We start from the raw sequence: 23,732 nt of genomic DNA, 5'->3' as shown, positions 1-23,732 counted from the left end.
TATGCAGAGGTGCATTAGTTTTGTAGCTGCTACTGTAAGAATACAATTTTATAATCACCCAGTGTCACACAAATATGCCTGGAAAGAATACTTCACCTGCAAAAAGACCATTTGTATTACAATTACTGACCATGTGTTTCCTTGAAATTGTGTACCTTGTATACCTCCTCATTTAATGGAGAATCCAAAAAAGACAAATATTCTTAATGTCTTGAAGTAAACTGGGGTCAAATGGGCGGGGTTTGCCTATCCAATCTACATCTGTTTTGTGGACTTGGAGAAGGCTTACAACCAAGTACCTTGGGGAGTCCTATGGGGGCTACTGTGGGAACATAGGATACCAGGGTCATTGCCATGAGCTATCTGGTATTTAGTGGGTATCAGCCTCTGCTTGGGTTGTCCCTTGTCACAGATTCTGTTTGTGACCTTCATGGACAGGTTGATCAAGGTGCAGCCAGGGGGAAAAGAGTATCCAGTTTGGGGACCTCAGAATTGCATCTCTCCTTTTTTGCAGATGATGTGGCTGTTATGGCTTCACCAGACCATGACCTGTAGCATGCACTGGAGCGGTTTGCATCTGAGTGTGAAGCAATCAGGATGAAAGAAAGTACCTCCAAGTCTGAGGCTATGGTTCTCTGCCGACAAATGGTGGATTGCTTCCTCTTGGTTGGGAGTGAGTTACTACCTCAGGCAAAGGAGTTCAAGTATCTCTGGCTCTTGTTCGGAAATGAAGGTGAAATGGAGCGTGAGATCGACAGGCAGATTGGTGTAGAATCAGCAGTAATGTGGGCGCTGTACTGGACCATTGTGATGAAAAAGGAGAAGGAGCTGGCAAAGCTCTTGATTTACCAGTCTATCCATGTTCCAAGCTGAGCTGGCAAAGCTCTTGATTTACCAGTCTATCCATGTTCCAACCTTCACCTTTGGTCATGAGCTTTGGGTACTGACCAAAAGAATGAATTTGCGGATACAAGCGACCGCAATGAGTTTCCTCCACAGGTGGCTGGGCTAAGCCTTATAGATAGGGTGAGGAGCTCCAACATTTGGAGGGAGCTCAGTGTAGAGCCGCTGATCTTTTACATCAAAAAGGGTCACTTGAGGTAGTTCAGGAATCTGATCAGGATCCCTCCTGGATGCACGGCCAACCATTAATACACCTATGGGGAAGATCCAGAACATGTTGGGGAGATTATCTCATCTCGCCTGGATCATCTCATTTGGCCTGGGAATGCCTTAGTTTCCTTCAGGGGGAGCTGGAAAACGGTGCTGGGGAGAGGGACATCTTGAATATCTTGCCTAGCCTGCTGGCCCCACTACCTGGACCCAGATAAGCAGATATAAATTGATGGGTGGATGGAGGCAGAATACTAAAGGGCCAGTGTGTAAAATGGGTTCAAAACAGTGACATCAGTGGCCAAATTCTAGATTGCAGGGCTCACTCGCTCACCCCTCCCATCGGGTAAATGACGGCGGCCTCGCTAGGACAAAAAGCCTTGCACACAAGTTTTTCAGGAGTAGGTCTATCTAGCGACGAGGTGAATGTTTATTTAGAAATCTAAACCATGTTACGATATTGTAATGAATCCCTCACGAGCAGGAGACCAGAGTAGTGTTTGGGAAAAAGGCCAGTTTATTTGAGCCCTCCAAAAACTCTGGTAACACTCCAGGGGGTAAAAGACTCCGTCCCAAACTCTGACTCTTCTAGCGTAACACACACACTCCATACACACATACTGCTACTCATACTGAGTGGGCACCCTCCTCTCTGCTCCACCACTCTCCCGCCCGCCCACTGACTGACAGCGTAGCCGGTAAACAGAGCTCAGCTGTTTATTTAGCCTAGCAATATCTCCGGACTGTAGTAGCTGCAATGGACGACTTTGAACGTGATTTTGAAGAGTTTCTTGTAGCGGACACAGACCCAGAGCCATACCTGTTTGAACCGGAGCATACAGATGAGGAACTCCATGTGTTTGATGCTGAGCGAGAAGAGAGGCTGAATGCACAGAATGGGATTCGGTGCTACTGCTACCATTGTTGAGAGATATATCATCAGGAGGAAAAGTCGCAGAGAGTGCATCACAAGGAGTGAAGTTAAGCTCTTCTTTTCCTCTCAGATGATGGTTTGGAGTTCATTCCTGTTGTGTGGTAAGTGTGGTCCATTCCCAAACGTTTACTGAGTGTCGTTAACTAAAAACTTTTCACGACTCTCATTGACACACTACTAACACTTTTGCAATGTGTTCCTCCTCCTTCTTCCTTCCTTCTAAGTTAATTGGTTCATTTGCAAAAAAAAAAAGTTTCTCAGTTTGAACATTAAACATCTTGTCTTTGCAGTGTATTCAATTGAATATAAGTTGAAAAGGATTTGCAAATCATTGTATTCTCTCTAAAGCAAGGCACTTGATATATATATATATAGATATATATATATATATATATAAAGCATAATTATAAGGCTACGAAAACCAAACGAATTTTATTTTATAGCGATTATACACTTGTATAAACATATTAATGGGTAGAATATTCAGATTCAGATTCAAATTGACAATAAACCATGCCAAATATTACACACTGGCCCTTTAATACTCTGGTCCAATCATGAGCACACATTCGCCCACTGCATTTTGCATAGCTGGCCAATCAGGGCGCGCCTATCTGAAGACATGCGAAGCCCATAGTATATGTTGGAGCCAAATTACTGCATCAGTTATCCTTTTTCTCTTTAGCGATTACCCAATGATCAGCTTTCTCCACATATGGAGTAGCTGATTCATCTCATCAGTGCCTTGGTGCAGACCATGCACAGCGTGGTGCCCAGCAGCCATCTGTGACGCCTGCTGGGCACTGCCTAAGGTAAGATGCCAGCAGTGGAGGGATCAGTTCAGCTGCTATGACGTGATGCTTTGCTGCCATGACTGTGAGCAGAAATTTGAGAATGATGACGCTGAGACCCCCAATCCAACCGCCAGCACTCTGTGATACTTTAAGGGACCTCAGCACCGGCTATGTCCTTTCCATGTTGCCTAGCAGTGATGCATTCAGCGACATCCCCACCATCTTAGCCCTTCTGTTGTTGGCCTCCCATTGGCCAGCCCACATTATGGGTCTTCTTTTATCTCCAACCGCCAGCACTCTGTGATACTTTAAGGGATCATTGACCCAGAAAAAGTAGTGTGCAGGGTGTCCCCTTGGGGAACTGCTCATTGGTCCGACAGCCCATTGGTCCGACATCCCATTGTTCCGACCATATTAAACCCATTGTTCCGAAGTCCGTTCCGAAATCATCATGATGACCTGTGGTTAAGGTCTGGTTAGGTTTAGGCACAAAAACCACTTGGTTAGGGTCAGGAAAAGCTCATGGTGTGGGTTAAAATGAAAAAGAAAGTGGCAAACACATAAGCTGTGAGCCTGCTTTGCCTCAAGCCTTTCCCAGCTGACCCAGAGCCAGTCGCGGTGCACCATCAAGGTAGAAATACGCCCACCGGGAGCCGTTCAGCACCGCGGACCGTCGGACTAATGGGATGTCGGACCAATGGGCTGTCGGACCAATGACATGGACCCATCCCCTTGCTTGTCTTTTGACCCCTGCAAGAACCCACCCACAGAACCTATAGGTACCAGTAGAGGGCATTGCCTGTGTGAGAACGAGGGTACTGATATTGTAACCTTAGCACAGGCAGGAGTCCTGTCGCTCCCACAGGGAGCGGCTGTAGCCGATGCTGTCATAAGGCTCCTCTGTAAGTATACTGTGGGTCTGCACATATTCAGGTATGCATGTAATTTGGCTGGCTATAATTATATAAATTTCATTGGGCAAATACATGCTTATGATTGGAGGAGAGTATTAATAATAGAGTCTAGTAGAGGACTCCCTCTGTGCGAATGGAATTAGGGTTACAATATGGTTACCTTTGTTACATGGAAAGGCAGGTGTGGTGCAGATGTGGCATATTAGTGTAGGGTACAAAGTACTATGTCACAACACCTGAAGCGGCACATATCACTCCCACCTAAACCCTTGATGAACTCTTCTAGAAAGGATGTATTTGTCCATAAAAGAGACAAGTTAATGTTATATTTAATATATGCCAATACACACCATAGATTTTAAGTCTCATTATGGAGACAAACATGTTGTTTTCCATTAAGCAGAGATACCCCTCTTTGCTCTCAACAGTCTTCCAACATGAAGACAAATATTTATTTTCTATTAAACAGAAATCTTTTACATGATTGTCTTATTTTCAGTAGGTAAAATCCGTACATAAAAGGCGTGATCATTGGTTGGCAAATGAGGAGATATACAGATAAGATAATGCGCACTTTATCTGGTACCAGGGCCACATCAAGCCTGGAATCCACATAGTGAAACATGCAGCCGATAAACAAGTTTGACACTGAGACAATCTGAGGTGTGCAGGTGGTGATGGCCTTTTGCGTATTTTCTTTTGAGGTATTCAGACAAACAGTCAAAATTTTAATGTATGAGACTGAAATGAGACTAAATGGAATAACAATAGTCACAAAGGCAAAAAGCAGGTCAGATATGTTGTTAAGTATTGAAACTGAACAGGCAAGTTTAATTATTAAGTGGTGGTCACAAAACACTTTGTCAATGACATTTCCACAAAATGTCAAACGGATGACGACTGAAAATGAGAATATAAAGTTAATAAATGAATACATCCATACAAGAAGAATGATCATACCTACTCTCCCTGTGTTCATAATGACATTGTAACGTAAAGGATAGCAGATAGAGACGTATCTATCATAGGCCATGGCTGCTAAACTGCAAAACTCAACAGAAGCAGATGTGTAGATACAACCCATCTGCAGAAAACACCATGGTAGGGTCACTTCATGGGTATCTGAAAACATCTGTGAGAGCAGAAGAGGATACATCGATGTGCTGCCACCTATTTCATTCACAAATAAATTACATAATAGCATATACATTGGCTCATGCAACCTCCTGTCCATATATATGACCACAATTAGAACTGTGTTGGCCACACATATGGAGATGTACCATAATAACATTATGCTGAAATACAGGTATTTTACCTCTCCAATGTTACCATAGGCAGCCAGCACAAAAGACATAACTTCAGTTGAGTTCTCCATTTCTTTCTTGTGCATTATGGGTGCCACACTGGGAAACATATAGGCTAGCAGCAAACTGGCTCAGTGATAGTGTTACCTATTATCCTTTTGAATAATGCCTCAGCCCAATATTCTGCCTTCATTTACATTTTCTATTAATTTTGGAATAAGGCAGACAAACACATTGGGACAGTTTTCTTGGCTGATAAATTCAAGAGCATAAAACAAGGAATCATAAAGTAACCTCATCCATCTGACTTTTAGTCTCAGAATTTTTATAAGTTTGTCTGAAATTAATTTGTCAGCAACTGAACAAATCTCAACAACACTTATCTTTATGTACCAGTGTGCAACAGAACCACAGTGTGATTCACCACACTGGTCAAAATAACAAAGATAAATGCATTATGGTCACAGAGGAATTTAACATCACTTATTTGGATAATGGACTATGATGCAGGCAACTGTTCAAGTATCCTGTGACAAAATGTAAGAATGCATATCACCACTCACAAAACATTAAGCATACAGTATATGAACATCGATTCAAATTCACATTTTACACATATTTTCCACAATCACTGGTATCTCACACATATGAAAGCCTCCAGGCTGTTAAAACTGGTGAACCAGGAGAGAATGGACTCAAACGCACGACTCAAGAGGCAGTTCTGGTAAGTAAAAAGTCTTTACTGGACAAAATAGGTTGAGGTACACACAGGGAGATCAGTAGAGGCAAAAGTATCCAAAAAGGGACAAGGCAGAGGCAGAGTCAAAAAACAGGCTAAGTCCAAAAACCCAACAAAGAGGCACAGGGTATCAAAAAGCTGGAACGTCGACACACAAAGAGCTAAGACAAACTGGCACAGAGAGAAAACAAGGCACACACTAAATACTGTGGTGAGGGGAAGGATAACAAGGCACAGGTGAGACTAATCAGGGTGGTACAGACAATCAGACACAGGTGATGTCATCAAAAGGGAGGGAAAACACACAGGAGCAGGAAGTGAAGTGATCTGAAATAAGAAGAGATGTGTGTTTCAAAGTATAACAGGAAACAATATAACTGAATAAAAACAACCTAAGAATCCTGAGCTGTGACACAGGCTGATGTAACCCTCCCAAGTGAACAACACAAAAGCCTCCTCTGAACTTTATACACTCTCTTGTGCAAAGAGATGGGTTGGGCTGCGCTAGAGGGCCAAGCTGCTACAAACAGCTGCTGCTGAAACAAAAACATTACATTGTTTACACTAAAAGTTTACCTTTGGTGCATCATTTTTGCATGCACAATTGTAAGAATAGCATAGTATATCACAACTGAGTGTAGTAAATCCTATTTATATGGCCCAATCAGGAGAAGAGAACCTTTGAAACCACTGACAGCAGCCCTTATGCTTTATTGTCTCATTTTCAACTCTAAGAAGCTCAATCACCAATCTTTGTTCCTCCCACTGCTCATTTCCTCATTTCTCTGTGACCGGAAAAGCCGGAAGCTAAACAAAGAAGAATCAACTAGAGACGACGATAACCATTCAGGAAAAGAACACAGGCTCCTACCGCTCTGGCGGTGAATTGCACCGCGACGAAATGGAGTGACGGAGAAGTTCGCGGGTTCACGACGGCGTCACGGCAACGACGTAGGTACATCGTAGGTACGCCGCAGGACCATAAATCAGGCTTAACACGTCTCACCACAATGGTCCAACCAGCAGGCGCAGAGATGTTGGATGCTGAATTACGCATCTGGCAATCAGTTAAAGGCTCAGTGTGTAGGATATTTTAGCAGAAATGGAATATTGTATGATAAGTATGTTTTCTTCATTGTAGAATCACCTGAAAATAAGAATTGTTGTGTTTTCCTTACCCTTGAATGAAGCATTTATATCTACAAAGGGAGCGGGTCCTCCACCCTGTTGTAGTGCCATGTTTCTACAGCAGCCCAGAACAGACAAACCAAACACTGGCTCTGGCCATTCACACTTTTGTGTCAGTCACTATGGTTACCAGCAGAGCCCCTCTGCAATGACAGCATTGGAAAACCACTGATTTTTAATGTTAAACTGCTTTTTATCTCAGTGTCTTTACTGGTTTAAATCATGGGGTCCATTTGTTTTGGTGTGGAAGAGACCTCTGTGGATCATTCAGCTCCAGGTGGAAATTTCTTGAACATCTGGATCTCAACATAGCAGAGAAAAAAGGTCAGCACACATAAGCAGGTGCTGGGCTAGCAGCCTGTATCTGATATGCTGAACAGCATTGGAGAAACACTGATTTGTAAAAATGAAACTGCTTAATACAGTGTTTTTACAGGTTTTGATCACTGAGTCTGGTTGTTTTGGAGATGAAGAGACCTTTGTGGATAATCCAGCTCCTGGTAAAAAACCTTGAGAACAATGACCACTGAAGGAATCCTAACTTGGAGAAGTTTCAGCTGGTTGCAATTTGCAATCCTCATCACTAGATGCCACTAAGTCTCCCAAATCATACACACTGTTCCTATTCAGTATCAGAAAAACTTAAAGATTTACCATCTAATATTTGAGATAGTCCATTTGTTTCTTTATCTACACATATAAAATAATATGAATACTTTACCAGTGGTATTGATAATCAGGTTTTTATTTATAGAGCACATAATCCATTAAATAATATCAAAGGTTGACATATGGCTAAACATGAAGAAGAAAAAGATTATCTTCATTGTTTAATTAGAGCAGGTAATTGAACCTCTGGAGCTCTAGTTAGTTCTGACAGCTGATTGGAGTGTGACGATAAACTTACAAGATAAAAGCAGTTACACTGTTTACTGAACAAGTAGTGAATTATTCCAACTGTTGGGTTTCATTTTTTTATTACTACTTTTCGCACATAGCCAGCTGAGGTTATCGTAATCAAGGCAGGACAGAGATAACTATCTGGTAAACAATGATCAATGCAACCATTTTAAATGCATTTTCCTTATCGGGATTAAATGACATGACAACAAAGCACAGAGCCACTCTTTTCTCTTTCTTGCCATATTGTGTTACATTATGATTTTGCTTGTAAATGGTTCTCTTATTGTTCTTATCATATTGGACGAAAAACTTCATGAAAACATGTACATTTTTCTGGGTAATTTGTGCATTAATAGTCTTTATGGTAGTAAAAGATGGAGCCAAACCTGAAAACTTTTACACAGAAAACAGCAAACATGAGCTGATAGTAACTGTCGGTGAAAGAAAGGAAAAACGAAAATGTAGCGGACAAGGAAGAAAGTGGAGGAGAAAGTTGTAGGAAACAAAAAAAAAAGGAAAATTCGAACAAAAAAGGAAATGGAAGCAGAGAGAGGTCATAAAGAAAAGAATGTCTCAAATAGAGAAACAAAAGACAAACAGAGAAACAACACATACAAATAAATAATCTATATACCAGCTGAATAGGAATGGTTTTCCCTGTGTTTTTAGTGGCCTGCATTGAGCTCTGAACTCAAGCCCATCCAATACTTTTTTGATGAATTGGAGCAGTGACTGTGAGTCAGGTCTTACTGCCCAACTTTTTGTGCTTTGTACCTTGCTTTGTACATTTGGGTCACAGAATGTATGGTACGTGCTGTAAATCATTGCCCTGGAACCAGGGCCAATCTGTTGCATTAATGGGACAAAACTGTACACCCTGTACATGATGTATTGCATACTGATACATTGTAAAGAAAAAGGTGAATCCTATGGTTTCAGCAGTTATGTTGGCCTATGTGTGTGGCTAAACTGGTACATCAATGATAAGCTTGTTTACACCAGCTTTTAACATGTCTTGGGTGATCAGATCACAAGTGGACAGCTTTAAGCACAGGTGTGAATGTACCTAATGCGTCCTCAATGTGTCTTAAGCCCAGTTTAGACCAAATATTCACGACGAAATGGCATATCATCTCTATGTAACAACTCTGTACTTCCGTCCTGATTTCCATCTTTTCAGAATTCTTTTGTGGCTGAATATAATGTGTAGCTTCTTTAAATATAAATGAGGATAGTGATAGTGAGATACTGGCTGCAGTTGCATTTGTAGTAGTAATGAAATAGCAAAACACATAAACAAAACGAGCATTAGATGGACTGTATTCATAAAAAATACACCACGATAATATAAATAACCATGGAAACAGAGGGCTTGGCGGGGACAGAGCACCTGCCGCAGCAAGCAATGGTCATTTTGACTTGATCAGCAGACTTCACTACAAGTTGATTGGCTGTAGAAACAAGTGAAGTGCTTTACATTCTAAAACCAGCCGTTGGCAATTTGGCCAGCTGAGTTGCAGGTGACACCATCAGACCGGCCAGTTCACACCGCTGCAACTTTTCTCTACAACATTGTAAAATGGTTTCATCTCATTGGGACTCTTTGGTCTGAACTGGGCTTTAAGCAGCAATGCAGCAAGTGACAGTTTGAGTCTGATAGTCAAGATTGTTAGCTGAGCTGGGGGTCCTTTACTGTGGCCCAGGACACATGAGCACACACACCTCTGAAAGAATGTGGCCATATACACCCCAGACCATCCCCAGATGTGTTGAGCCAATCATCCAAGCTGCATGTAAAAACCACATGTAAAAAGGACACTAGTGTTTGCTAAAAGATCCTGAAGTCCGAATTATTAATCATACACCAGGATGAGAGTGATTTTTTCATGGCAAATCCATACAGTTAGTGGACTTTTGACAGAAATATTAAATAATGAATATTCAAAATTTAAAGCTCCAGGGCCAGAGATGTCCTGACTTTTAGTCCTTAAGATGGAGCAAACTCCAAAACACTGGATTCTGCACTTCCCATAATGCAATGTGATAGCATCTTTTGTTAGACTGTCCCTGTCTGGTGAACATTGTTCAGACTCAGCTCCCCCAGTTTGTAATACAGGCTTTATCCAAGCCCAGATACCCTGATGACATCATCAGGGTTATTTTTTTTTTTTTCAGATTTTTGGAAAGCTTTCTGCAGAGCCACTGAAGAGATCATACAGCTATTTTACAGGATGAGTCATGCACTTTATGACCAGTAAACTGCCGCTTTCGTTAGAGTACATGAGAAAAAAGTACAATAATGGTATTGTAAAGAATGAGGATCACTGTGCAGCTTCTTTGGATTTAATTAAAAACACATTTTAGATATAGTCTGAAAAAACTGACTGAGACAGTTTTATTTTCCAGATACTACAGATAATACCAAAGATATTGTGTATAGAAGTTACACTTTTTGGCATCAGACCCAATAAAGATGCACTGTCTTTTTCTCTAGTACTTTAATTAAAGTGTTTATGTGACAAACACTTTCATTAAAGTTTAACTTGGCTAAACACTGGCCTGAGACACTGAGGACATCAGCCAACACATTCCCTGTTGGATAACTTGATGTGTTCAGTCCATTCACATGAGATTACCGTGTTATTAATCTACTGATGTAACTCCCCTTTGTTGTGTTGCAATGTCACAGGGACACAGAAATACAGAGTAAACATGGTGATTAAGCCTCAGGGTCATTAGTCCACCACATCTCTGTATCCCCAGGACATCAATCTGCTGCAAATGTCATGCTCTGGGACCAGCAGTCTCCATGTAGAACAAATGTGTAAGTGTGTACAAACACCCTACACAGTGAGAGAAGGCTGGTAGTGTAAGATACAGGATGACAAAGGCCCTGAAAAACAATGCATATATTTCCTCTATCAACTTTGATGATGAAACAAAAAAAAGGACCCCCCCACCCCACCCCCCTCAAAAACATGCCTCCACAGTGAACATAGACTTAAAAAAGGCAAACATTCTTCACGCATGAAGTGATTGGGACCATGTTTAACAACAGCAAAACTGTACCAAAACATCCATTTACAAACTCTTACACAGCTTCTGCAGTATAATCCAAGTCTCATTGATCCAGTCATGTTTAGTACTTCCCAATATATTGTTGCTAAAACATACAACCTCTCAGCTGTGCACAGGACAGTTTGTACTGGTACTGCCATACATATGTCCTCGACACTCACCCCGCTAAACAAGGTTGCCGACACTACCACACCATGTGTAGAGTTTCTTGGTTTCTTGGATAGGACCTTACCGGCCACAGTCTAACGGTGTGACTCTAGACCTGAATGAATTTATTATGTTCTTGGGGAAAAAAAAGAGGGATTGGGTTTGAGAGAAGCTTCACTGTGGTCATCATGACGCAGGCACACCGATATGGCAATTAGTTCACCTGCTCTTTGAGCTTAAGTCAGTGCAAGCAGCAAAGCTGTCTTGACTGACAGCACCTTCAGAGAGGAGCACTTGAAGGAATCCTTTACCATGATCTTGAGCACAAATGGCAGGTCCCATTGTGGGGAGGGGGCATACATCACCAGGCAATGACCCCCTGCAAGAAATGCTTCATGAGAGGGCAGGCAATTTGAGTCATTTCTGTGCACCACAGCGCCAAGCAACCCGGGGCTACCAGCATGACCAACAACTGCTTCAAAAGTAGGCTATTAGTATTAGTATTATTTTATTCATTTATTTATTTATTTATTTTTTTTTACAAAAAACCCCCACAAAAAATAAGATGCTTACTGCAATATGAACGTGACACTCGGATGAAAACACCCGTTCTGACCTCACTGAAGTGCCAGGTATGATCAACTTCTGCCTCGCTATCTGAGCAATGTTTGGATACTTCAGTGCGTAGTTTTCCACCACAAGAGTGGATCCTGGTCGGCTCGTAGTGGTGTCTCATTCTGGTAATGTTTCATCTCTTCTTCAAAAAGGGTAGGCAGGGAGGCAGCAGGTGCAACACTCTCCCTGTGTGTCTCCCCGAACAGGTCACACATCGCGGACAGTGCAGTGGGTGGTGTTGGCGCAGCGGGCTCCTCCGTTGGCGCCTCTCCCTCCCTCTGCGTCCCGAATGGGATTCGCCATGATATACAACATTATTGATAGTATTAATTAATTATTAATGATATTCAAATGATCAAATTTAGGTTCGAACTTAAAATATATATATTTGATTATATTTCTAACTTCGATTTTTTTTTTTTTTTTTGACAGCCTTACCACACATATTTACAGCTGGTCTATTTGGACGGGATTAGTATTACCTGAGGTAATTGTTCGGGACCCTTTTACAGAAGGTAGAAGTCGCGGTAATCTTCACTGACATCGTGCGGTAATGATTACTGACATGGCACATTCGGACGGGACTAAAATCTCTGGTAATTATTATTTTACCCCACGTCCCTATATAAAACTAATCCCGTCCGAACAGGGCTTTACTCTCTTCAACAAGGGAGGGATGAGACAGGGGGGTGTAAAGGTGTAAAGCAGCTTTCTTGGCCATGGCGCATACGTAAATGTGTCCACCCCCTGGTGCAATCATCTTGTGGCGCTAAGGAGAACCATAGCAGGAGCCTATAGCCTGATTTATGGTCCTACGTTAAATCAACGACGTCGCTACGTCGTAGGGTACGTGGCTACGCAGAAGGCTCCTCGTAGCCCCCGGCGTAGCCTGATGTGCACCTCCCCAAAAATGTAACTACACGTCGAGGCGATGCAGACCCAGCGCAGACCGAGAGGGCTGTGATTGGTTTGCTTGGTAGCAACGCATTTCCAGTTCCGTATTTCCAGATTGCGGCATCCCCACCATCTTTAAACATCTTCTGTTGTGATGTAGATGTTGCAGTATTAAGGCCCATTTGTCCATGCCCCACGTTTATTTCTCTGTGACTGGAAAAGCCGGAAGCTAAACAAAGAAGAAGAGGCTGTGTTCCTTTCCATTCAGGAAAGGAACACAGGTTCCTACCGCTCTGGCGGTGAATTGCACCGCGACGAAATGGAGTGACGGAGAAGTTCACGGGTTCACGACGGCATCACGGCAACGACGTAGGTACATCGTAGGTACGCCGCAGGACCATAAATCAGGCTTAACACGTCTCACCACAATGGTCCAACCAGCAGGCGCAGAGATGTTGGATGCTGAATTACGCATCTGGCAATCAGTTAAAGGCTCAGTGTCTAGGATATTTTAGCAGAAATGGAATATTGTATGATAAGTATGTTTTCTTCATTGTAGAATCACCTGAAAATAAAAACTGTTGTGTTTTCCTTACCCTTGAATGAAGCATTTATATCTACAAAGGGAGCGGGTCCTCCACCCTGTTGTAGTGCCATATTTCTACAGCAGCCCAGAACAGACAAACCAAACACTGGCTCTGGCCATTCACACTTTTGTGTCAGCCACTATGGTTACCAGCAGAGCCCCTCTGCAATGACAGCATTGGAAAACCACTGATTTTTAATGTTAAACTGCTTTTTTTCTCAGTGTCTTTACTGGTTTAAATCATGGGGTCCATTTGTTTTGGTGTGGAAGAGACCTCTGTGGATCATTCAGCTCCAGGTGGAAATCCCCTGAACATCTGGATCTCAACATAGCAGAGAAAAAAGGTCAGCACACATAAGCAGGTGCTGGGCTAGCAGCCTGTATCTGATATGCTGAACAGCATTGGAGAAACACTGATTTGTAAAAATGAAACTGCTTAATACAGTGTTTTTACAGGTTTTGATCACTGAGTCTGGTTGTTTTGGAGATGAAGAGACCTTTGTGGATAATCCAGCTCCTGGTAAAAAACCTTGAGAACAATGACCACTGAAGGAATCCTAACTTGGAGAAGTTTCAGCTGGTTGCAATTTGCAATCCTCATCACTAGATGCCACTAAGTCTCCCCAAATCATACACACTGTTCCTATTCAGTATCAGAAAAAAACTTAAAGATTTACCATCTAATATTTGAGATAGTCCATTTGTTTCTTTATCTACACATATAAAATAATATGAATACTTTACCAGTGGTATTGATAATCAGGTTTTTATTTATAGAGCACATAATCCATTAAATAATATCAAAGGTTGACATATGGCTAAACATGAAGAAGAAAAAGATTATCTTCATTGTTTAATTAGAGCAGGTAATTGAACCTCTGGAGCTCTAGTTAGTTCTGACAGCTGATTGGAGTGTGACGATAAACTTACAAGATAAAAGCAGTTACACTGTTTACTGAACAAGTAGTGAATTATTCCAACTGTTGGGTTTCATTTTTTTATTACTACTTTTCGCACATAGCCAGCTGAGGTTACGTAATCAAGGCAGGACAGAGATAACTATCTGGTAAACAATGATCAATGCAACCATTTTAAATGCATTTTCCTTATTGGGATTAAATGACATGACAACAAAGCACAGAGCCACTCTTTTCTCTCTTGCCGTATTGTGTTACGTTGTGATTTTGCTTGTAAATGGTTCTCTTATTGTTCTTATCATATTGGACGAAAAACTTCATGAACCCATGTACATTTTTCTGGGTAATTTGTGCATTAATAGTCTTTATGGGACAGCGGCCTTTTACCCCAAATTCCTTTCTGATCTATTGTCTAACACTCATGTCATATCTTATACAGGCTGTCTGTTGCAGGTGTTTGTTATATACTCCTATGCAGCAACTGATTTTTCTGTTCTGACCCTAATGGCCTATGACAGGTATGTGGCCATATGTCGACCACTGGAGTATCACTCTGTTATGACTAAACATAGGGCTGTGTTGTTGGTGTTCTTCTCCAGACTTGTACCTTTGCTCTGTCAGACTGTTGTAATGACAATGACCTCCACAGTGGAATTATGTGGCTCCCACATAGAAAAACTTTATTGTGACAACTGGTCAATCCTTAAACTTTCCTGCAGTTCAATAACAACAAATAATATTGTTGGATTTATCATGATATTTTTCTATTTTGGGCATGACCTTTTCATTGTGTGCTCATATGTGCAGTTGGTAAAATCTGTTTTAAAGTCAAGAGAGTGCAGAAGAAAGTTCATGCAGACATGTGTGCCACATTTATTATGTTTGCTTACCATCAGTGTTGCTCTGCTTTTTGACCTCATGTATGCTAGATATGGTTCAAGCTCTGTATCACAGAGTGTAAAGGACTTCATGGGCATACAATTTCTCATGATTCCTCCTGTTCTCAACCCTATTATTTATGGACTTCAACTGACTCAAGTTCGCAACAGTTTATTAAGTTTGTGTAAAGTCAGCAAACAGGTTAGAGGACTGGGCTGATACATTGTGAAGTTGTGTTTTTGGGTTGGCCATTCTCTCTCCTGAACAGAAATATTTGATCATCAGGTTCCCATAATATAATATGGAGTAGTAATGTGGCCTGCCCCTTCTTTCAAAGTTCAGAAATGTATCAAACCATACTATCAAACCTCTTTCTATTTCTGCCTCCAGAATGTGGGTGATGCATAGGAAAAACTAGATTAGATATCAGATATGAGCTCTGAGGCGCACTTCCTGAGATCATAGGTCTTAAAACATGTCATGATCTTGTTTGTAACTTATTCATTAGAAAAACAACAACATTGTAGGTGACAAGGGATATGCAGGCTGATGCAGATTTTGCATGTATAGTTGTAAGAACTGAAGAGGTTAAGAACTCCTAATTCAAAGAATTAAGGATGCTATGTAATATAATCAGTATGCAATGATTTGCAAATCCTTTTTGCCTTTTTGCCTGCAATATACGTATGTCAAAAAAGGATTTGCAGATCATTGATCATTCTGGTTCTATTGGTGTTTTACACAGGGTCCCAACTTTTTTGGAATTGGGGTTTCAGTGTCTGTTGTCAACTATGTTTCAGTTTTTGTTGACTCTGTCTCACATAGGTGTTAATTAAAATTTAAGATCATTCAGGAGGCTGGACTTTCTGCTGCTGCAAATTTGTATTATTAAAAAGTGTTTCTACCATTTGTTCATTACCATTGACTGGTGTACTAATAAAACTGTTTTTATAATTTTGCTGTATTTAAGCAGTTATATTTAACAGAAAATACCAGTGCACAAAAAGTGTAAGGTTGTGTGCTTTGTTTTAATAGTGTTCATTTTAACGTCACCTTTTACCACATTTACAGCAATATTTGTTAACTTAGAAATATACTAATTAGTTAAATCTAATTATTAAATATGGCACCTAAATGTTAAATCTAAATCTAAATCTAAATATTAAATCTAAATATTAAATCTAAATCTAAATCTAAATGTTAAATCTAAATGCTAAATATAAATCTAAATATAAATGTTAAATCTAAATATTAAATCTAAATGCTAAATCTAAATCTAAATGTTAAATGTTAAATCTAAATGTTCTGGGTGAAACTAAATATTTAGCTAATATGCAAATACACACTGCCGGTCGCTGGAAGTACCAAAATAAAAGCTTGAGATGGTCAGACTGTATTTATAGCATCAAATAACGAATTAAAACCAACTTATTGGGGGAAATGGACACTTGAACATACATTAGCATGATAATAACTACCTAAAATAACAAGAAACATGTTTGGAGAAATTTTATTTGATGTGTACTTTGAGTTGTTAGTGTCCCTTCGGAGGGAATCACCTTGTTGTTTACAAATACTTCCAGGTAGAAAACCAGTGGAGTTTAGCTACATATATATATGAATATCTCACATTTTTCATGTCACTATATCACCGTTTAGACTAATCTGATGTTTATAAAGTCTATAAACACAATGATTGAACAAATATTACTATCACATTCTGAAATTAATAACATGGTTATCATAGATTAGCTGGGCTAACCGTTAGCTGTTAGCCCCGATAGCGGTGTCTGTAATGACTCATTAACTCTAAATATTTTTTTCCAGCGGATGTCTTAGTTACAACATGATGTCTAGTGCAAGGTTGTGCTGGCACAGGGGTGCCTCAGGTGGCACGAGTACAGAGTGGGGGCAAACAACTTCTCAAGTCATCATCCATTACTCAAACCAGACAGTGGCCAGAGGCAGGAAAGACAACATCTCGGGTTACTCCTGGACAGGCATGGGGAATACTTGTTGACCTGAGCTAGCAGCCTGTTTTCCCACTTGAAATCACAGCAGATGCTGTGATGGGGTCCACAGATGCCAAGAGGGGCGTCATCATTGAACTCAGTATGTACTACTACTCAGTTCTCCTTGGCAGGAATTTAGCCTGTCATAGACGGTGATAGACAGATGGTTCATCTAATCACCTGCCAATTATTTATTTTAAAAGTTCTGCATTTTCCAAACAGTTTCCAATGGTTAAATGGCTCTGTGTTAAAAAACCATCTGGGGCCTCAGGTTAAAAATTTACAGCGCCTAAGTTAAAGTACTCACTCTATTACTATATATTAGTATAAAATGGACCAGTTGATATTAAAGCTGATGCTCAACAATGTATTTGTTATTTTGCATTATAAATTCTCATGGACTGTGCTTTTAGATAACATTGTTTCCATCTGTATACTCTTTTGTCTCCATCAGTATATTTCAGTTGAGAAAATCATCAACAATATAACACTGTACATTGATTATTTCTTTTGTTTCCTTCTTTTTTTAACCTCTTGGCTGCCATCCAATGACACGCCAGCTGTAGAGAGGGAGCTCCCTTTAACAACCAACCATAAATTTCCAGCGCTAACACTGTACAACAGTCAGACATTTGGACATGTAGTGCTCAATGTATACGGAACATATTCCTGACATAACTGTTTTATCCTTTGTACAGCATTGCATCCTGTTTTCTAAATATGGTTTATGACTTTCACAGTTTTGATCTTGGAGCATTACTGCAAAATGAGTAATACATCCAATTTAGTTACATTTTCTCTGTCTGGCTTCAGTGCCACTGTCAGCTACAAAGTTACATTTTTCTCTCTCACTTTACTGTGTTATTGTCTAATCCTGGTGGTAAATGTGTCTCTCATTTTAACCATAATTTTGGATCAAAATTTACATAAACCCATGTATGTTTTTTTGTGTTCTTTGTGCTTCAATGGACTCTATGGAGCTGCTGGCTTTTATCCTAAATTTGTTTTTGATCTGCTGTCTGACGTTCAAGTAATATCATATACAGCATGCCTTTTGCAAGTCTTTGTTATATACTCCAATTCACAAATCGACTACTCTATTCTAGTTCTCATGGCCTATGACAGATATGTGGCCATATGTCGACCTCTGGAGTATCACTCTGTGATGTCTGTGCAAAGGATTGCTGTGTTAATTGGGTTGTCCTGGCTTGTACCTCTCTGCTCTGAAGTTATGATTGTAACTTTGACATCCACACTGAAATTATGTGGCTCCCACATAGATAAACTCTATTGTGAGAACTGGTCAATTGTTAAACTTGCCTGTGGCTCAACAAGAGCAAATGACATAGTTGGATTGATTGTTATTGTTTTCTATTGTGCTCATGTCCTCTTGATTGTATGTTCATATGTGCAGTTGGTGCAGTCATCTTTAAAATCCAAAGAGGGGAGGAAAAAGTTCACACAGACATGTGTGCCACATCTGTTATGTCTGTTTAATGTCACAGCTGCTTTGCTTTTTGATATTATGTACTCGAGGTATGGATCAGCAGCTATACCTCAGAATTTAAGGAACTTCATGGCCATACAATTTCTCATAATTCCACCGATTATAAACCCTATTATTTATGGACTGATCCTGACTAAAATTCGAAACAGAATGATATATTTGTGTATGATGGCAGGTCAAAGATTTAAATTGAGATTCAAGGTTTAGATTGTGTAAACATTCCAAAAATCACTATGTGGCTCAACCCATGGTTGTTAGTGTAATTCTCCTGTTGTACCTCAATAAGGTTTTTGTAATGTTAATGACCTCCAAGATATGACTGAATCATCTCACATGGAAAAATGAATCCATTATTTTGGATGTGATTGTTTAATTTTGTGCTTGTATGTGTAACTGCTTATATATTGCTGAAGGATGATGTTGTTGGACCTATAATTATAATTTTTCAAATATTCACATTTGGGCAGTGCCTTGTCATTGTGTGTTCATATGTGCAGTTGATAAACTCTGCTTTAATGTCAAGAGAGCCGTGACAGACTTCAGTTTGCAAAGGCATTTAAGTTGTTGATGGACAACAAACAGGATAAAGGATTACTGTGAGATAAAGAAGTGTTGTGCTTTCAGATAGGCACATTGTGTCATCAACAGAAATAAAATATGAAATCAAATCAGGGTTTTGATGGTGAGAGATAGTGGAGCATTTGATATTATATGACCCTCCTCTGTTTCAGTCTTAAATGTTTGATGCTTACATAAAGCTGAAGATAAGAAAGCATAGAAAAAAATATACCAAATGATCACATTATTATTGGTGCTTAACTCTCATGCAATCACAGGCCTTAGCTCCGTAAACATTTCAAGGATATTTGACAAATTTCTCACCAGAAACAAGGACCCTGTTGAGTGTTGGTCCTGTGTAGCACATTACAGTTATTAACGCTGCCTATTATACAATAATTTGAAAAAGAATAGTAGCATACTGTAATGTGGTAATTATGTCAATGGGCCCTAGGTTTTGGCTTTGACATCTATGCTTTTCTTGACATGAGCAAGCTACACTACTAGTAGTTAAACACATTGAATGTATTTCTCATCAAGAAACATCTATTGTTAATAAATATAATAAAAACGTGAGGGCATAATACACACTTCTAGTCAGGTGCTGGCTTGCAGGCAGATATAAACAAAAGGGAAAGCAACACACTCATAACTTTGATGAAGAATGAAGTATTAAATTGCACAAATGCAGTCATTGTTTTCTGCAGCCATTCCTGAACCTCTTTTTCATCATGAAAAATACAATATAGCAATCTGATGTTTGGTCATGCTGCCCTGCTTCTAGACACATTATATGATTTTGAAAATTGCTCTGCCACCTGAAAGCCTCTGGAAATACATCTGACTTTGATAACATGTACATAAGACAGCTTTAGTGATGTTGGAAAAGGTTTATTTTTCACTTCTGACAGAGCAAGGCTCACTGACTTTAGTCTTTTTAACATATTGATATGACCCCAGGCTATGGAAGGCCTGCATTGTCCCACTAGCCAGAGAAAGGACATCCCAGCACTCTCAGTAATTATAGGCCTGTCGCACTAACTGCACATGTCATGAAAACCTCTGAGAGACTGGTTTTGCAGCACCTGGGGACCCTGGCGACTAATTTTCTAGAATACCTGGCTCGCTGGAACGAGAAAACAGACAAAAGTTGGAGGAGCTTGCTGAAGGTGAGAGGAGAACTAGGGTCTATAGAGCATGTTGGAGACCCAGAGGGAGTGCAGGAGTCCACACACCCCTGGATTTGAAGCCTCCAGAATGCTCTGCAGGCCTTGGCTCTTCTCTCAACCACTATGACTACCTAGGTGGCATGCACACTTCTTTTCTCTCACTTTATACTGATATTGTGGTGGTAAATGTGTCTCTTATTTTAACCATAATATTGGATCAAAACCCATGTACTGGTTTGTGTAATCTGTGCATCAGTGGACTTTATGGGACTGCAGCCCTTTACCGTAAATTTGTTTCAATCCCTTGTCAGATATTTGTGTTACATCAAATGCAGGATGCCTTTTGCAAATGTGTTCATTCAATGGTTGACCATTCTGTTTTAGCTCTTATGACCTATGACAGATGTGTCGACCCCTGGAGTGGGCCTAACACTTAGTTATGTCTGTGCAAAGGACTGCTGTGTAAGTTGGTTTGTCGTGGTTTGTGCTTTGGTGCGCAGAGGCCTTGACAATATTTTAGCCCCGTTTACACCTTTTTTTTGATTGTATTAAAAAGAGAAGAAGACAAAGAAGAAGTAGTTTAAAGAATGGAAGTAGCTTTGAACATTTTAAAGCGGAATGGGCATATCAAATTATATAAATCCTTTCCGACCTTTTGAGTTTACATAAACTGTTAACTTAAGTTAACAGCTATAGTGACTTGAAGTCAGCCAGTGCACACCCGGCACCGGGGGTAACAGTGGGCTCGTTTCTGAGTCTAACCAATGTAACAGCAGCAACAGAAAGTTTGCTGATCCCACGGAGAGCTGGGGTGTACGCTTGGTGCTGGGGTTTGTGCTGGCTGAATTCTAGTTGCTACAGTCGCTACCTTAAAGTCCATGACCCATGGCAACAAGTGTGTCCCAGCCATATGCATCACTTGTTAGTTCCCCCTCAGGAAACAGTTTCCGTTTTGTGTTATGAGCTTCTTGCAGTGCCTTTTCTAAATGCTGCACATCATCAAATTGATGTTTTTGTGTGTCAGCATAATGGTGAATTTTTTTTCTTAATGCTGCACGTGTTGTCAAGTTGGTCAACTTTTAGTCATGTGGTGGGTTCAGAATGGAAGATGGTGCTCAGTCCTGACAATTGGAAGTGTTCTTACTCTCTGACAGGTGTAAAACTCATCACTATGTGAAGAGTTAATAGTGACTGAGAGCTGATGGCAGTGGAAAGGAGAGAAAAGTTGTCCTTAAAATGGGAGAGAAACAGGAATCCCCGGAAACTAGCATTAAATACGTGAAATGACCACAACCTCTTAACACCGAATTCCGTGGTGGCAGCGTGTAATGGGTTGAAATTACGTGCTGGTACCACGGAAACAATGCCAATGTAAAGTCAATTAGGATCCTTTTTCGTGGTGGACGCACGGATTCCCTGATTCAACAACGTTCTGTATACACACAAAAACACAAAAGTATTCTTGATATTAAAACGGCAAATATATTCCTCTGTTATAATTTCCCACCAATAATAATAACAATAATAATAATAATAATAATAATAATAATAACATGATAGTTCGGCTGTACTAGATATTTGATATATTCAAATATTCAGTCCCAAAACGCTGTTTCTAGAGAACTTGCTAAAATATCTGAAATTAACCATCATCCTTACTTTTTCTTGACATATTTCATCTAGGTGCAGTTTCATTAATAGTTCGGCTTTACTAGATATTAGATATATTCAGTACATCTATCTTTTTACGACCCTATTTTACAACTCTATTTTACAAGCCGCAATAAACCTACCGTCCCAAAAACGCTGTTTCTAGCATATTAGCTTAAATATCGAAAATTAGCCGACATCTTTACTTTTTCTTAATATAGTTAATAATCTAGGTGTAGTGTGTTTACTAGTTCGGCTTTACTAGATATTAGATATATCTTTTTACAACACTATTTAGAACCCTACTTTGCAAATCAGAAGAACTACAACTATGTTGCTGATATGTATCAAGCTGCATGGCGCGGTCCCAGGGAATTGTAGTTTTTAAAAAAGATAAGTGTTGTTCCTAGATTTGAAAGTTGTAAATACTGAATTGAGAGAACACTGTGGACTTAAAGGGGATGGTAAACACATTTGTGTAATCAGATTTTAAATATCTAATTTCTAAATGGGTGAAAATTAATTTTATCCATATTTCACCCATATCTGACAGTACCCTCAGTTGTTGACTACACTCACATGATAGCTGAGGTCAAGAGCTCTCTATAACAGTTGGTCCCATGTCTGTACCCCCTTTTGTTGCTGAGTTATAAGCCCTCAAACATGCACTGAGGTCAAGGTTCAAAGGTCAATGGCTGAAAGCAGGAGCCATGTAGAATCTTCATACTGACATATGTTACTCTCCAGGTTGAGACCTTTCCAATGATGTATTTGGTTTAGCTCTACGGCAAAGTTTAGATTTTTTCATTTTTTGGACACAAGCCATGCCAGGTGTAGTTTCAGAGAGCACTTTGAAGGCCCAGTGTATAAAATGAGTTTTGTTTGTTTCTTTGCTTGTTTTTTTCTTTTTTACTGTAGACAGTTACTAAAATGAGTCATGCTCAGAGAATACAATACTACTGGTACTACTGGTTCCGTGGCGCTGGTGCTGGCTTGGGGTCCGCTCTCCCCTGGTAGAGTGGAGGGTGGCTGAGTTGCGGGGGGGGCGGACGGCTCCATGTGATGGTGTTTCCTCTCTGGTCCTTTCGTGCTCAGCCTTATATTTTTCTTCTTATTTATTTATTTATTAGTGGCGTTTGGATTTGGTTATGGCAGATGGACGGCAATCTGAAATGAATTGAAGCCCACAGACGGCGGACAATAGCTACAAAACAGTCGTGGAATGCGCCCCATCCACCCACAGAACAATGCTCTTAAAGCTCTACGCTAACAAAAGCTGGCAAAATACATTTATTTTATTTTATGGCCTTGACATTAACCTGTCATATTGTTGAGTTATCAAGGACACTTATGTGTTTTTGTGTTTATACAGAAATGTTAAAGATATCATTGAGGAAAACGAGGTTGACGTGACGTTTTTGAATCAGGGAATTTTCGGCACGTAATTTTAACTCATTACGTGCTGCCACCATGGAATGCGGTGTTAAGAGGTCGGGGTCATTGCACATATTTCTGTGAGATCAGGTTGAATAGGAGAACTGCTGCATGCTCCAACACCTGGCTTGATCTGGTGCAGCCAGCCAAGGCACCAAAAGCCTTGGCTTGCATAGTTGTTGAGGGCAGACAATGGCGTACAACAAATGGCACATAACTTGTGAGCAGATGTTGACATTCTCTGGGCCACCTAGCACTCTAGTTTCCCGGCACAGCGCAGGGTGGCGCAGGGTGGCGAACCCCGCGCAGAGCTAGTTTCGAGCAGCGCAACCCAAGGCGCGCTCAGTTTGGTAGTTTGGCAGACTGAAGTGCGCTGAGATGGGTGTGGCGGTGC

The 23,732-nt window shown here is 40.4% G+C and overlaps 4 protein-coding genes across 6 annotated transcripts in view; 3 read left to right on the top strand and 1 right to left on the bottom strand.

Annotated features, from left to right (window-relative positions):
• The window catches only part of LOC125899663 (translationally-controlled tumor protein homolog), a 589,762-nt gene that overhangs the window by 280,387 nt on the left and 285,643 nt on the right, over nt 1-23,732 (top strand). The gene's annotated exons all lie outside the window — the stretch shown is intronic.
• Nucleotides 4,207-5,133, bottom strand: LOC125899653 (olfactory receptor 7G1-like). Its single transcript, XM_049594108.1, has one exon. The coding sequence runs from the start codon at nt 5,131-5,133 to the stop codon at nt 4,207-4,209; it is 927 nt and encodes a 308-aa protein (XP_049450065.1).
• On the top strand, nt 14,286-15,227 carry LOC125900250 (putative gustatory receptor clone PTE01). The gene has a single exon (XM_049595154.1). It carries the CDS (start codon nt 14,286-14,288, stop codon nt 15,225-15,227), a length of 942 nt encoding a protein of 313 aa, XP_049451111.1.
• On the top strand, nt 17,673-18,734 carry LOC125900249 (olfactory receptor 4E1-like). Its single transcript, XM_049595153.1, has one exon. It carries the CDS (start codon nt 17,748-17,750, stop codon nt 18,732-18,734), a length of 987 nt encoding a protein of 328 aa, XP_049451110.1. The 5' UTR covers nt 17,673-17,747.

Source organism: Epinephelus fuscoguttatus, linkage group LG13, assembly GCF_011397635.1.
Source record: "Epinephelus fuscoguttatus linkage group LG13, E.fuscoguttatus.final_Chr_v1".
Classification (NCBI taxonomy): Eukaryota; Metazoa; Chordata; class Actinopteri; order Perciformes; family Serranidae; genus Epinephelus; species Epinephelus fuscoguttatus.
Note: the sequence above shows the minus strand (reverse complement) of the source record. Positions and strands in the feature narration are given on the sequence as shown.